Genomic DNA, 16,765 nt, shown 5'->3' on the forward strand with positions numbered 1-16,765 from the left:
GCTAAAATAACAGCATTGCACTTATTTTCAGCCAGGGTTATCAAATTTAAGCCTTTGCAGGAACAGCTTTGGCCTTCTTCGTAACCGGTTTCTTAGCGCCAGTCTTTGGCTTTTTGACCTTCTCAACACCACCATCAGCGTTTTTTCTTCTCTCCTGTGGTGGCCGATTTTTTCGGTTTCTTTTCGGTCTTCATTGCCAGCAGAATGGGCTGGATATTAGACAACACACCACCCTGGGAAATAGTCACGCCGGAGAGCAATGTTCAATTCTTCGTCATTTCGAATGGCCAGCTTCAGATGACGGGGGATGATCCTGGCCTACTTGATATCACAGGCAGCGTTTACTGCTAGCTCCAGACGAGTGCTCCGGCACCGACACGCTGGGCGTGGTGACCCTTTCTCAGCAAACGATGGATTCGGTCGACATGACATGCTGGTGTAGCCAGCACGAGTGTATCACACGAATCATGCCGCATTCCCGTTCGAACACCGGTTTTGTAACCAGGTACAGAAGCCAAAAGGACCTAAAATAGTTTACTTCCATCGTCAAAGAGATGGAGCTAGCCTGGCTCGCTTGTAAGCGAATTGTACGGACCAATCATCGTGCAGATACTGACTGCTTTTGCAAAATCCATTATTTTCAATAATTGTGCATTATACTGAATTAGTTACAAATGGTCGTACTGTACTGTATTCCAAGCAGAAATCTTTGCTGTTATGTGCGGGGTATAAACGTTCCTTTAACAGAGCTTATCCGGCAAAGTTATAAACTTCTGCTCCGATAGTCAGGCTGCAATCAAGGCCGTTAGCTCAGACAAATTACGGTCGAAACTAGTGATCGCGTACCGAACGCAAATCGAAGAATTAGGCATTGTCAACACTATCTACCTTGTTTTGGTGCCCCGAAAATCCGATATTACTGGAAATGAACGGGCTGACGAATTGGCCAGGGTAGGTTCAACGATTGGCTTCGTTGGCCCTGAGCTCGACATCCAATTTCGACAAGTGGGATAAGAGAAAAAAATACGGTCCTGGGATTTGGGCCGTTTCTTCAACATCAGCATAATAAACGTGTACAGCCCTCACTCCGGAAGCACCGATGATGACAAAGACGGTTTATACGCGCAGCTCGAACGAGAATACGACCGCTGCCCAAGCCACGACGTCAAGATCATCATTGGGAACTTAAACGCTTAGGTAGGCTAGGAGGAGGAATTCAGACCGACGATTGGAAAGTTCAGCGCTCACCAGCTGACCAATGAAAACGGCCTTCGACTCATTGATTTCGCCGCCTCCAAGAACATGGCCATTCGTAGCACCTTCTTCCAGCATAGCCTCTCTTATCGTTACACCTGGAGATCACCGCTACAGACGGCATCGCAAATCGACCACGTCCTGATCGATGGACGGCACTTCTCCGATATTATCGACGTCAGGACCTATCGTGGCGCTAACATCGACTCTGACCACTACCAGGTGATGGTTAAATTGCGCCGAAAACTATCCGTCATTAATCATGTACGGTACCGACGGCCGCCTCGGTACGATCTGGAGCGACTGAAGCAACCAGATGTCGCCACTGCATAAGCACAGCACCTCAGAGTTGCCGGACAAGGGAGAGCACGTCCCTCTAGAGGACTGCTGGAAAACATTAAAAGCAGCCATCAACAACGTAGCTGAGGACATTGTCGGGTACGAGGAACGGAGACGACGGAATGATTGGTTCGACGAGGAGTGCAGAGCGGTTTTGGAGGAGAAGAATACAGTGCGAGCGGTCATGCTGCAGCATGGAACCCGACAGAATGTGGAATGATACAAACAGAAGCGGAGCAGCAGACACGCCTCCTTCGGGAGAAAAAACGCCGCCTGGAAGAAGCGGAGTGCGAGGAAATGGAACTGCTGTGCCGTTCTCAAGATACACGGAAGTTCTACCAGAAGCTCAACGCATCCCGCAAAGGCTTCGTGCCGCAAGCCGAAATATGTAGGGATAAGGACGGGAGCCTGCTTATGGACAACCGTGAGGTGATCGAAAGGTGGAAGCAGCACTTCCACGAGCACCTGAACGGCGAGGAGAATGTAGGTACAGATGACCAAGGCAACGGAGGATTTGACTACGTCAGTGCAGTAGATGACGGGAATGAGCCAACTCCCACGTTGAGGGAAGTGAAGGATGCCATCCAACAGCTCAAGAACAACAAAGTAGCTGGCAAAGATGGTATCCCAGCAGAACTCATCAAGTTGGGCCCGGAAAAGTTGGCCACTTGTCTGCACCGGTTAGTAGTCAGGATCTGGGAAACCGCTACCGGAGGAGTGGAAAGAAGGGGTGATCTGCTCCATTCACAAGAAAGGAGACCATTTGAAGTGTGAGAATTTCCGCGCGATCACCATTTTGAATGCCGCATACAAAGTGCTATACCAGATCATCTTCCGTCGTCTATCACCTAAAGTAAATGAGTTCGTGGGAAGTTATCAAACCGGCTTCATCGATGGCCGGTCGACAACGGACCAGATCTTCACCGTACGGCAAATCCTCCAGAAATGCCGTGAATACCAAGTCCCAACGCATCACCTGTTCATCGACTTCAAGGCGGCATACGACAGTATCGACCGCGTAGAGCTATGGAAAAACATAGACGAAAACAGCTTTCCCGGGAAGCTGACTCGACTGATCAAAGCAACGATGGACGGTGTACAAAATAGCGTAAAGATTTCGGGTGAACTTTTCAGTCCATTCGAATCTCTACGGGGACTGAGACAATGTGATGGACTCTCGTGTCTACTATTCAACATCGCTCTGGAAGGTGTGATGCGACGAGCCGGGCTCAACAGCCGGGGCACGATCTTCACGAAATCCGGCCAATTTGTATGCTTCGCGGACGATATGGACATTATCGTCCGAACATTTGGAACGGTGGTAGACCTGTACACCGCCTGAAACGCGAAGCAACAAAGGTCGGACTGGTGGCAAATGCGTCCAAAACAAAGTATATGCTGGTAGGCGGAACTGAAAACGACAGGAACCGGTTAGGAAACAGCGTTACGATCGACGGGGATACCTTCGAGGTAGTGGAAGATTTTGTCTACCTAGGATCCTTATTAACGGCTGACAATAACGTGAGCCGTGAAATCCGAAGACGCATCATCAGTGGAAGTCGGGCCTACTATGGGCTCCAGAAGAAACTGCGGTCAAGAAATATTCACCTTCGCACCAAGCGCACCATGTACAAAACGCTTATAAGACCGGTGGTTCTTTACGGGCACGAGACTTGGACCATGCTCGGGGAGGACCTGCAAGCGCTAGGAGTGTGAACGGTGTGTGGCGGCGAAGCATGAACCCAGTATCCAAAAGGTGGCCAAAGCTGGAAGGATACGGTGGGCTGGGTATGTTGCAAGAATACCGGACAACAATCCTGCAAAGATGCTTTTCGCTAATGATCCGGTTGGTACAAGAAGGAGATGAGCGCAGAGAGCACGATGGGCGGACCAGGTGGAACGTGATTTGGCGAGTGTTGGGCGTAACCGACGTTGAAGAGCTGCAGCTACAAATCGAGTATTGTGGAGGAAAATTGTTCATTCAGTGTTATCATGAAATTGATGTTTAACTAAATAAATGAATGAATGAATTCGTCCGAGCATCGCTATTATTGGAGAATCCTAAAAACGTGTCACCAAACAAAAGCGTTTCTAGAACAACCGTACCCAGTGGTTTCGAAAAATCCCTGCATTTTTCGAAACTCCATTGCGGCATGCTGATCAGGACTTTAACCGGCCACTGCAAACTCAATTTGCACATGGCAACTATTCAGCGCGCTGAGTCTTTTTCATTTGATCTTTGTGAATCCGACTACTGAACCTTATGTCACCTATCTGATTAACAATATTAGCACAAACATCTGATGTTTTCATTCAGTACAACAGCAGATATTCCCGTTTAAAAACTCGGGTAAAACTACGGCCAAAACTTTTGAAATAAGGAGGGCTCCTATATTGAAATGTTAGAAGTATTCTACTTCAAAACTTAGATTTTTTTTAACCACTACGCCAGACGCCCCCTTAACTGGAAAAACTCATGACACTGCTCGTCAAGACCACAGATAGAAACATGATTAATCCTCCGGAAGTCACCTAAATGTAAATAATGACACGGCTATCGGAGGGTTGACAGAACACTTTAATAAAGGTGAACATTTTTATTGAACAATCGTCCAGTCGCATTTGAAGAAACCTTCCGAACTAATATTCACCTTGCAAGAAAGCTACAAGCAGACATCAGCGCAGAATCGTTCGATGGGCTAATACGTTTGGTAAAACATTAAAATTATTCTGAATGAACCAGAAGAAACGGAATGATTTTATGTTTGACATAAGGCTTGCGAAATCAACTATCGCTCGATTGAAAGATGTTCCGAGAAAATCTGCACGTGAGAATATTTTTTTAACAGAACTTTAGTACATTCTACCCCCATTTTTTAAAGATTCTATCATTATTTAAGCATTTTCATCACAGTTAATAGATGTTCAATCTTTTGGGAAGGCTGCGCTGTTTCAAAGGCCAACGCTTTTCAGTCGCAGCTGATATTTAGATGAAGATTGTTTCTATAGTTAGGTTTCGGTTTCATGAATTTTACATCTTTAGTAGTTAAGAATCACATAACAAAAACATTTCAAAACAATATCAGGCGCTGTTAGTTGTTATGATTTTCTGCTATTTAAACTACTAACGAGGCCCGATTTATAGCGCAGCTTACTACGAAAATTGCATTGCGTTATAATCTTGTTATTGCATTCTGATCGGGTTCCACGCTGAAGTTTTTGTAGATTATTACGTAGGTAAATGCTATTTTAATAACACTACAGGTACTAAGCATTACCTTGACGTACTGACTTACATTGAGTACTGTAAGCGCTGGCCATTCAAACAGTTCTATGAGCAATGGTCATAAAATTTACATTGATCGAGAAACCCAATTCTACTAATGGTGTGCTGCTAAATTATCACCTCTCTCGCGTTTTAGTGAAAAAATGCTTATTCGAACGATTACTAACGAACTGCAGCCGATGCAATTATCACCCTATAATATATTTCCGGAAAGATTTTTATTTGGTCATGGTATTCATCCCCGTGATTCATCCCATCTTACGGTACTTTTTTCATACCTAGGAACATTTAGCGTGTCGCACAGTGGCATTTCTTCTTACAAAGTTGTGAGAAATTTAAAAAAAGTTTATTCGGTTAAAAATTGGGTTTTAAGTAATTTTGAGTCACTGAATCCATTTCCGTTTTCAGTTTTGAGATCCCATACTTCTATTTCTCGATTATTTTCATTTAGGGGAACATGGGGAGACTTGATCAGGTTTTCCGTAAAACCTGCGTAAATCTCTAAACAAGATTTCAAAAGTCATTGAAATTTAGTCTGCAAGAGTATTGTGCATATCCATGGTTTGTTGCAAAATTTTTAATTTACTTTTTTTCATAAGTTATAAAAGATTTTTCTCAGAATAGTAAATATTAGAAATTTTGCTCCTTTCTTCAGTTTCTTGCCACTTGGTTAAGTTCCGTCATAAAATCTTGGTCAAGTCTCCCCAACATTGGTTGTTGCGTTCAATGTCGAGCAAATTTTAGTAATAACTATTCCAATATTCCGATTCACGTAAAATCATTTCATTACTTCATAGATAATAACATAATATATGAGTACTTTTAAAAAAAATTGTCAAGTAGATACAAAGTTTGATAATAAACTACATCATTGAACTTTCATGTATTAATTACGTAATATTTTCTATGAGACAATGATGTTTCATTCTAAATATTTAAAATTACTTTAAGGGACCGAAACATGTATAAAAACCTTATTTAGAAAATATTAAGAATCGAATAGAACACGTTATTCCCAATTATAGATCTCGTGCTTGGCCAAGTTCCCCGAAACCAAGCCGTGGTTGCTAAAGGGTTTGAATAGAAGTAAATATTAGTGGCCAATCAAATGTGATAGCAGATGTCGTTTCCAAAACTAGTAAAAATCACAAAATTTTCAACAAGTAGAAGACACGTAACTAATTTGTAAGATATATTAGTTACAAGGCGTCTCCATAATGGTATTTTCAAAAAACATGGCTTAATTGGCGTAAAAGTGACGCATGATGAGGTTTGTACATCTTAACACTACACTAAATTCTGATCCATGTTCATAATAAGTAGGAGACCACCTCAAATATTGTAGGGCATCCAAAAATAAATCATGAATATTACATTCAATTTCTGAATTGCTTTCTCGTGATGTAGAACAAACGTAAATAATTTCTGTATAAAAAGTTGGAATCTACAGCTTACCCCAGTCATTAGAGTAACAGGTCTAATGGCCCCAAAAGTAGCTGTATATCAACGTTGGACACTATGATTTCTGCATCAGCTACTTAAATTTATCGGTATATTAGTTTTAGTTTCTTCTTTCACTCAGGGCAACATGCACTAGTTGCAGTGTAATATAATATGCCGCACAATAAAAGGGTGGGTGAGTATGCCCCACCACAATGAGGTTATTGCACCAATTGAATTATTGAATTTTTTTATCATATTGAAAAAATGTATGAAATCTCGATGTAACAAAAAAATATCACATTGACCGTTATTTAAAATACAAAATAGACTAAATAGCTACTGTGCAGTTATGCTAATAATGAAGCATACCATTCAGTACTTAGTGGGGCGTTTTGTCTGGTGATGAGCTGTTGTGAAGGCATGCATAATTCTTCACGCACACATAGTTTCAAGCCATTCTAAAAACTAAGATAGCTCTTTTGAAGTTTTTGAGTATATTGTTGTTTTCCACCATAATGAAAGTGCTAGTTTAGCATATCAGTACGTTGATTTCATGAAATGCTACTGTTATAAGTCATTTTTTGCTTTTCTGATAATTCAGGAGTCCTGGGAATAGAAGTGGGGATGTATTGAAAATTCATGTGAGTTGAATTCCAGAAATCCTCCACATCACGAGCTACAACGACATGTTATAAATTGATTTTTCATTCGATTGTCGTAAAATATTAAATAAATTTATTCAAATTGTGAAAATTGAAATAAATATTTGCAAAAGGCAATTGATTTTTGGGGTTTTATCACACGTCGTGCCACTGTGTCGTCGCTTCCTGAGAAACGCCGCACGACCTGGTGACACATGTGGGGAAAAGTCAAGATGTGGATTTTAGAACCAATTCGTTATATTGATTGTGAGTAATAAACCGAAAAGTGATACTTACATGACCTTGAATGGCTGCGCTAACGAAGAGGGCAAGTGTGTCCGGCCAGGGCAGCAATCGGTACTGCTCCCACCACCTTTTCACCACCAGACTAACGTAGAAGCCCAGCACGAAGGAAAGTGGCACATTTTCTCGCTGCTGGCCGCAGTAGTTTCGTATCCGTTCGAATACTCTGCAAAACAAAATCAGACATGTGTGAATAATGAATTGTTGTTTCGTGTACAGCTGTTTGATGACTAAGGCGATATATTTGGCGACGCGATTCATGAATACGCGAAATCACATGTGAATTGGCGATTTTTTTTATTGTTGCATATCATCTGCATGGTTGAAAGAACATGCGAGATGAATGGGTTTTCCTGTTACCTTCGGCAACAAAAATGATGATTACACGATTGATGATTCTGCTTTTAATTGTATAGGAAACATGACATATAAAGTGATGACCTACCTTCTGCCTTCTTCACTAAGACCATACCGATAGGTAAGATTGAGTGTGTAATATACACATAGATATGCTAGTAGCTCCCGCCAGATTGCTTTGTACACACTGCCGCGCCATCTAGAATTAGAAAAGCATAAAAATTAGAGAAGATCAATAGAGTATTGTTATTGTCTATGAATAAAACTAGCCTAGGGTAATGAGCCCATTTCGGCCCTATAAGGGTGCCGCCCTATTCTTTAAACAACTCTCAAGAGAAGCAACGTTATCTACTCTTTCACAGAATTACTTCAATAAAGTATTAGTATACTATTGCCTAAACATCCATTTAATACATATTTAGTAAAATTTACTATTTTCTACAAAAATGAAATTAATGGTTCTTTTCTGTGCATCTATTGCACTACAAATCGCCGTTCACGATACGATACATTTTCATAATATGTTTGGAAGCATTCAAAGTGCTACCAGAGGAAGTGGTTTCCAAAACGCTAGTGTTGGGATCATAATAAAACAGTGTTGCCACATTGACTATTAGTCTATCTCCCTATTCTCTCTGTTCTTGCATACACTCTGATAAACATTACAAACATGACATGATTTCATCAGCAGCGCTCCTGGAATTGCGATGACTTTGCTTTGCAACAACTTAAATATTACTATTTTAAACACGGGCGAAATGGCATGGATTGTGGCCTCTCCAGCCCGTCCGAGACTTATCCCTCTACTTGACATATCTGCGGTTAGATTGCATGTGGAAGGTACTCCCTTATCCCCATGGTAGCGACCATATGCTAATCGTGATTCAAGCTCAGACCAAACGCGTACCAGACGCGAACTCTCCAACTCTCGAACATTCAAACTCAATGATCCTGCTTCAGTTTACGTCGCAGAACTAGCCGCTTCAGTATACCCTTGGGTTTATTGATGCTTTGCCCACCAATCATTACTTTATTGTTTTGCACATTTTTTTCAGCTTAATAGAGGCTCTCCGTTCGGAGAAACCTGGAAAGCGCATTTCGTATTTCCTGGGGAGCTCTTGCGTGCCGTATCTACAAGATCATATATGATCACCTTAGTTTGGGTCTCCTCTCATTGCTTCATTCCTGGTGACATATAAGAAAGACCAATCTGCTTCAATGAATTTTGTACTATCTCTCACAAGAAGACGTTAAAAAGTTGGTACACATCTTGAGGCAATGGAGAGATGGGATAGTGGCTACATTCTATCATCCCGAAGATATCAACGAATACTTGGTTTAAGGGAAAAGATATGGGTCGGTACTTCATTCGTGGGATGTCTCGGACATGTTCAATCACTACACGCTGGACGCTCATCTCCGACGAAATGGGCTCGCGAATATCGGTATCTGTCCTAGGGGCGACAGCTATCGCGATATAGAACAGATCTCAACCATTGGATTCCCTTCGGGCCCGAGGATGATTTCCTGGTTTGAGATGTACTGGTAAGCCATGACCTCCACCTTCCTAAAAACCATCAATATACCGATTTAATTGCCGATTTCATTTATTCTCATCATTCTCAGAAGCGCTCTGTGTATGTACCGCACACGATCGATGGTTTGATGCAACTTCAAAAGGTGACACTAAACATATCTGTGGTATGAGTTAAGAAACACGGGTCCCACAGCGAGAAAATCACAAGCGCAACTCGATATGCAGCCGATCCATATCTGAGCCATACTACAAAATTGTTTAGAGGAACCCTTGCCGGCTCGAGGAGGACCAACCGGTGTCCCAATACTTTCAAAGTTTGCCAATAAATACATGGTTTGGCAAGCGATCAGCTCATTTGGCAAACGGAATGCGCCGTTCGTGCCTACTGGGATTGTAAACGGGAAGATCTACCACAAGAAGTGTCCAAAGAAGCGTCTGTTTCTTTCGTCGAAGCCATACGAGGACCCTACAATCTTCTGCCCGCATCTAGCTTCGTGCCACTATTCAAATGTTGTCCTGGAGTGATACGAAGCTATTGGGGTCACTTTCGTACTCAAGCACACTGCAAGGAAAAATACTGGGCAATTATGAAGCAGGCACTACGGAAGCATCCCAAGGAGTACAAATCTGAGGGAGACATGAAGAAAAGTGCGTTTCGGTACAGAAGAATCTGCAGCCGGATGTTGTGCAGAACCTAATGAGTGGAGTTAAGCGTAAGGTGCGAGCATACCGTTATGGTATTGAAGTTGAATGAAATAAATTTGTCAAAAACATTCTGATGGGTTATATTTTATTGTCTAAAAATTTGAAAACGATCGGTACACTAGGTAATTTGCTACAGCATTTGTTTCTGTGATGCAATTTAATGTGGGGCACTCTTTTACAGAAGTGTTTTAGTTAGGTAAATATTCCTCGTTTATAGAAGAAAAGTGGAAAAAGAATCATCCAATGGCAGATATGTCGCTCCGAGAATGCCATTGTACGTATCGCGGTACCATCAAGAACACGTCAGAAAATTCTCATTGATTCCTATACGGTACCAGCTTCAACATACCAAATTCTAACGAGGGTGGCGTCGTGAAAACTGTCGAATTGGAGTTACTTACAGCTTGAAGAAACATCTGATGTTACTTCAAATGTGTATGATCAAAGACTCTTTTGGGCTGGTATATACCCTAGCAAAAGCTAGACTCAACGTTGTCCATTCACCCACATAACATGGTAAGACTAGAGCTTCCATCCCGGGAATTTATTTCCCGGGAATCCCGGGATTTTTGGATTTCCCGGGATTCCCGATTCCCGGGAAATTGTGTTTTCTCATTCGGGATTCGGGAATCCCGGGAAAAATGATTTTCAATTTATTTCAAAAGGATTAGGTTCTGCGAAAGATTCTGTAGAAAAAAACTTTATCGGCAAACATTTGGAGTGAGCAGTGAATGCAGATGCTTTTCCAACTGATTTGCAGATCTTTGGACTATATATCTTTAGGCTCGCTGATATGTTCTCATGATTTTTGGGTATATAGCCTTGCTCAAAATACTACTGAAAATGTTGATATTTTCATGCAAAAATGGATTAATTTGCCGGCCGTTGTACCGAAGCATTTCCTTATAGTAGCGTTAGTGATGCGCACGATATCTCTGCAACCGATGAGCCGATTGATCAGATTTTTTAACAGTTCTTTTAATAGTTAGATCTTGAATGAATGCAATCAAATTAGTAATTGAAATGGCGGTAATTTCTTAAAATATCGATGAGTGTGTGTTTCAAAACTTGGGATGGATTGTAGTGATATCATGCTTAACGCAAACGCTATTTAAAATAAAGAATGTTTCTAGAACGTCTAGAACGATTGTAGTGATATCATGCTTAACGCAAACGCTATTTAAAATAAAGAATGTTTCTAGAACGTCTGCAGAAATATTTGACCGGTTCACCGAATGCATATTTCGTCTAATTTGTTATACCGTAACTGTAATATCTGTAAATTTTTGGATGTATGAAAAGAAAGACATAACGCTGTAGCTGTCCAATATCATGCGCATCCAACCTATTTGAATGTCGCTTTCAAGGATGCAGGCAGGACTTTTGAAGGGATAAGATCAAGCAATCCAGATACTCACCCGTAACAGGAAATTGATGGTAGGCTCCATCCATCGCTGCACAGTTCGACCATTATCTGCTTGATTTTGATTCACACTTAATTCGGAATGATGCTGATCCTACAGCGACAGAAATGGATTCTCATTTGATCGGAAATAACTGCACAATACCCTGAAGCAGCTTAATCGTTTCATTCAAGATTACCAAAGAAGGTGCTTTACATTAAATTGATCCATTGTATCAGAACAACGAATTCCAATTTTGGGCAGTAACTCCAGCAGCTGCGTTGAGTATATCACCCCAATCGTATTCGTCATTACCAAAATTTAGGTTATACATATAGTCAAGAAAAATCAAAAGAAGTTGTTGTTGACGAGTTATCAAATGATTGAATAATGTGTAGGACACCAAATCGCCTTTTTCTGACAACTGCTTTTAGGACAGATATACATGCAATCAGAGGGGTTTGAAAACTTATCAATTTATTCTTTTTTTTCTTAAGAAAATCATTCACCTTTTTATTTTTCTTCTGTATTCCCGGGATCCCGGGAAATTTATTATTTATTTCCCGAATCCCGGGAAGCTGAAAACCGTCGGGAAATGGAAGCTCTAGGTAAGACTATAACTGTTAATGAAAAGATCACTCTACATCCAGAATTTAATCTTTTCTTAATCAACGTTTTTCTACCGTATATAGGGTTCAAAAACTATTTTTCCTTAGAACTGTTGGGGTATGAAACACGAAAAACCTGTTCTTATCAGGATATGTGCTTCTTTCGTAGTGCTACAATTCTCCTAGAATATATACAATACTCCAATTGCATGGAATAGATAGTCGAAGACAGTCTAAATTGATAGGCTTTATCAGTTTTCAATAATATTGCAAGACTGCGAAGTTATATCAAAATATTGTTTTTCACCTTTAACTGAAACTGTGCTTGGCAACACTGCTTCAGCGGAATTCAATCAATTCAATTGCAATAACTTCAGTTCTACTAATAATACTAACAATAGTAAGTGTTCAAATTAAAGGTTGTAACCCCAGTTACTTGTTTTTGTAAATAAATCTTGTGGAATCCAAAAGTTTAGCTGTTTAAGGATATGGTGTTTACAGACGCCATAAGTGGGAAATTTACTTATCTGAAATCACAATGTGTAGCGAAAGTCATACGCTCAGATCATAACAAAACATGTAGCAAGAACAAATCACGAGGCTAGCACGTTCGACCGCCATAATAGGGTCAGTCACCCAAATTGATTTTACTTGTTTTTTTTTCTCTGCTGGATAGCACACACCATAATCAGACCAGTTCAACCTCATGTATTAAGGATAATAAAGACCACTCTGCAGCTGAAGTCAGACGTCCTCGGGCTGGACATGTTTAAATACGCACTACCATCAGTTCAGCGAAACCTTTTTGAATGTCAAGTTCAAACAGGCTCCACTTCAGGTCGGGAAACACGTTTCCTATTTCAATCGCTAAAGCTGTTTATTGACACGACCGGTTCAGATGCTGCGATAGTCGTAACAATACCGACATTTTCTCGACTAAAATGCAAAACGGCGTAATCCGAATCGGTCGATTTATCTGGTAATCCAACACGTTCCGGACAGTTACATGTTGTTTCATTTGGTAAAATAATCGATTGATCTAACGATTATTTCTTTTCTGCAAACTGGAGAACGTTATAGAATCACCAAAATACCGAAGATAGTCAATCTTTTGAACAACACCAAAATGATACTCAATACGAACGTCCTCCTCATTCGATTAGTTAAGACATTATCGAGTTGCAAATGTATCGAGCGCAAACACCGTCGACAACCGTCAGTTGCATGTTCAGCCCATAAAGGTGCAAAGCTTTACACACCGTTATCACACATCAATGAACAGTCAGAATGTTGGCGTGTCGCAAATCATTTATTCGTGCATGAAGCAGCGTTACCGGTATGCAAACACATCAATCGACTGGCATGTATTCGAGTAATCCCAGCTGAGTGGTGGTCCATCACCGCTCAATTATTCTGTATTTTTGTTTCCCTCCGGCTCGCTACTGACTGAGTTGTGCGCAACAGATCTCTCTGGAGGCACGTAACGAGCATCTCATCACCACCGGTGCACATGCCGCTAATAGAAGACAGTGATAATTAACATCAGGTAATAAATAGACTGCATAAATTAACAATTTATCAATGCTTTTTTGCCAGCGGTCTCACGTGCCGGGCTTTGGGAGATTTGAAATACGACTGGGTACAACTTTGTGGGAATAATCCGCTTAATGTGATATTTTGTCTTGACCTATAACCCTTTTTACTATATTTATAATTTATAACATGATAATTTGCATTCCTACTTGTAATTGGTTCAGTCGCCCTGCTTAACTCTATTGTGACTTTAACCTTCTTATGATTAGCAGAGTTTTTACATTTCTTACAAAAAAAATGTATAGGATTCGGTCAAATTTTGAAAACTTTTTCCGAGGCCCGGAGTACCGAGTCTCATATACCAATCGACTCAGCTCTATATATTGGGACAATGTATGTGTGTGTCTGTAAGTGGGCCCTATTCTCACAGTCACGTTACTTGGTGACTAGAAGGAAATTTTCTTCTAGTCACTAGGTGACGTAACTGTGAGAATAGGGCCTAGTATGTACACTAGACTGCCCAGAAAAAAATGAATTTTCGAAATCTCAATCGGTCCATCCTTGAGTCGGTTCCTAGTCCGACCAGAAGAACTTGCACCAAATTTGAAGCTAATCGGATAAGACTAGCTACTGGATCAACGTATCTAAAGTTTGTATGGGATTTTTCGACAATTTACATGGAGAAAACCCTCTAGCTCGCGTTTTCACCGCTAGGTGGCACTGTATGCATCGTATTATCGCTGTACGTTAAAAAAAACTTTTAGCAAAGTGATGTCTGAGTCAGGTTTGTATGGGACCTAGAAGTGCATGGCGGTGTGTCAGTACTCGATTCCCACGAATTATACATTTTTGTGAAACAATGGATACATTGAGATGAATAGTATGTTCAGAAGCATTGTAGTACAAAATGCGGTTAGAAAATTTCGGTACCACCTCTGACTGCAGAGATTAACTTTTAACTTTTCATAGAAGAGAAATAGAATATCGAAATATTTAAAAGAATTACTGAAAAATGCCTGTTGAACAACTTTGTAGAAGACACCTAATTTCTATCTGTCTCCGTTGAAAAGTTAGTGTTGACGCCCTCTATATGGTAACGTGTGGAACTAAAATGTTTATTCCAAAACAGGACTCGTTTGAGCTAAACCTAACCATTATTTCACAAAAAATTTTAGTTCGTGGGAATCGAATACTGATATACAACCATGCATCGCTAATCCCCAAGCAAAACTGACTCAGACATCCCTTCGCTAAAAGTTTAAGAACTTCTTCTAACAAATTCGGATTGACTAGCAGTCTTCAGCAAAGTTATAGACAACTAAATTATTTTTCTTATTTTCACTTACAGTGATTATACGATGCATACAGTGCCACCTAGCGGTTAAAATGCGAGTTTTGGGTTTTCTCCGTGTAAATTGTCGAAAAATTCCATACAAAACTTCAGATACGTTGGTCCGGTAGCTAGACTTATCCGATTTGCTTCAAATTTGGTGCAAGTACTCCTGGTGGTACTAGAAATCGACTCCGGGGTAATTTTTTCTTGTTACTGTAATGTACACTGATGTCATGTAATTATCCCAGCTGAACCGATCTTTATGAAACTAGTTTCAAGCTATTCAAACAAAGCAATTTAGACACGTTATGTGCAAAGATTGAAAAAAACCTTACCTTTCCAACCAGCTGTAGATTGTAAAAATCCGCTCACGAACGGGGGAGATATTAAACATTTTTAAATTTTTATTCCTCACTTATAAATTTTCAAAGTCTAAAAACAAAACCGTTGCATGAAGAATATTACTATCGAGTGATTCAATAAATTTGATTTCGAAAACAATTTAGAAATCTATAATGAATGCACTATTTTTCAAAAATTAATATGTAAGTTAATTTTAAAGCTAAAATAATGTGTAAGTTCACCTCAAAGTAAATTTTTTGCAGTGTAGAAGTATTTACCCCTTGGATTTCGTTCAGTCGTGAATGGATGCTGGATGGTATACAGATCACCAAGCAATCCACCTAATAGTGAATAGATTTCTAGTGTAATTCTTATTATTCCGGCTTCCGGTTCCGGAGTTATGGGTTGAAGAGTGTAGCCACACAGCAAATTCACATTTTTGCCTTTCTTCTATAGAAAGGTTATGCAATCACTCTGAACATGACAACTTAATCGCAGCTTTTTTGACTAATTTGACAAGGGCGTAGCTAGAGGTATGCGGTGAGGAATTACCACCCCCCCACACACATCACATACCACCCTTCCCTAAACCACCCTTCCCGCCTCAAGTCCTCTCCCATCAAGCGCCACCCTTAATAAAACTTCCTAGCGCCGCTAGAGTAAACTTGAATTTTGAAATAGGCAATAACCGCATTTAATAAAAACCAGTGAAAAATTTAGTTTAAAATGATTTTGAGTTTGAAACTATTTCAAAATTGAAACTAATTTAAAATTTCTTAACAAGATGAATATTTTTGGAGGGGTTCGGACCCTTCGAACTCTCCTTCTGGATGTGCCACTGGTTTCAAGTGTTTCAGCGTCTACACATAGCATCTTAAGTACGTGGCTGTCGATCCATTGTATGTATGTGCAAATCGTACTGAATATGTAATATACATTTCCACCATTATATTGAACATAACCAGCCATGGAATCTTAGTTTGGACAAATGAGAAAGGCACAATTGTACCACTAAGTGGATTAAAACAGGTTTTTTGATATTAAATCGCACTACAAATAATCATGATTGAGACCAGCAGTTTTTTGGTAGCATTTTGTTATGAAGAAAATCTAAATTCGAGGGTTATAGATGCTGCGTTGGGAAAACATTTTGGCATATTTTGATAGCTTACACTCTCGATATATTTCATAGAGATTTGATCATTAAAAACTATTAAATCATTTCCTAATATATTTTTCATCCGTTTGGTATACCAGTAATTCATTTGAAACATGTTGCAACTTTCAAAGAGGGCAGAAATTATAGTCCTAATTAAAATTATTTTTAGTACCATTCAAGATAAACACAGTTCCACTCATGATCAATTTTCTTTAGACAGGCGTACTCTTATTCTGATTCCAATCAAAGTTTAATTCAAATTTCAATCCACAAATTATCAAAATTATTAGTTTTACCTGTCATCTAATACTTTTTTGCTAAAATATATTTCTAATTTTATGCCGAAATCGAGATATGAGCCGGCGATACTGCAGAAAAACAACAAATTGTCCCACTCAAGATCATTTACCCTATGTGTGCGTATAGAATTATTCAAGCATTCACAACGGCTAAAACGCCTCAGCCATTGTTGTCAGGCATACTCACCGATTGCTGTGGGGCATACCATCCTCTTGTTGTGGG

At 40.1% G+C, this 16,765-nt stretch overlaps 1 protein-coding gene across 1 annotated transcript in view; it reads right to left on the reverse strand.

The window, feature by feature from the left end:
* The window catches only part of LOC131689767 (bestrophin-4), a 42,218-nt gene that overhangs the window by 8,642 nt on the left and 16,811 nt on the right, over positions 1 to 16,765 (reverse strand). Inside the window, exons 2-3 of the mRNA XM_058975061.1 lie at positions 7,712 to 7,822; positions 7,261 to 7,432 (exon numbers count right to left, since the gene is read on the reverse strand). Coding sequence (XP_058831044.1) covers positions 7,261 to 7,432; positions 7,712 to 7,822 — 283 coding nt within the window. The remainder of the gene's footprint in view (positions 1 to 7,260; positions 7,433 to 7,711; positions 7,823 to 16,765) is intronic.

The sequence above is a fragment of the Topomyia yanbarensis genome, chromosome 3 (assembly GCF_030247195.1).
Source record: "Topomyia yanbarensis strain Yona2022 chromosome 3, ASM3024719v1, whole genome shotgun sequence".
Lineage (NCBI taxonomy): Eukaryota > Metazoa > Arthropoda > Insecta > Diptera > Culicidae > Topomyia > Topomyia yanbarensis.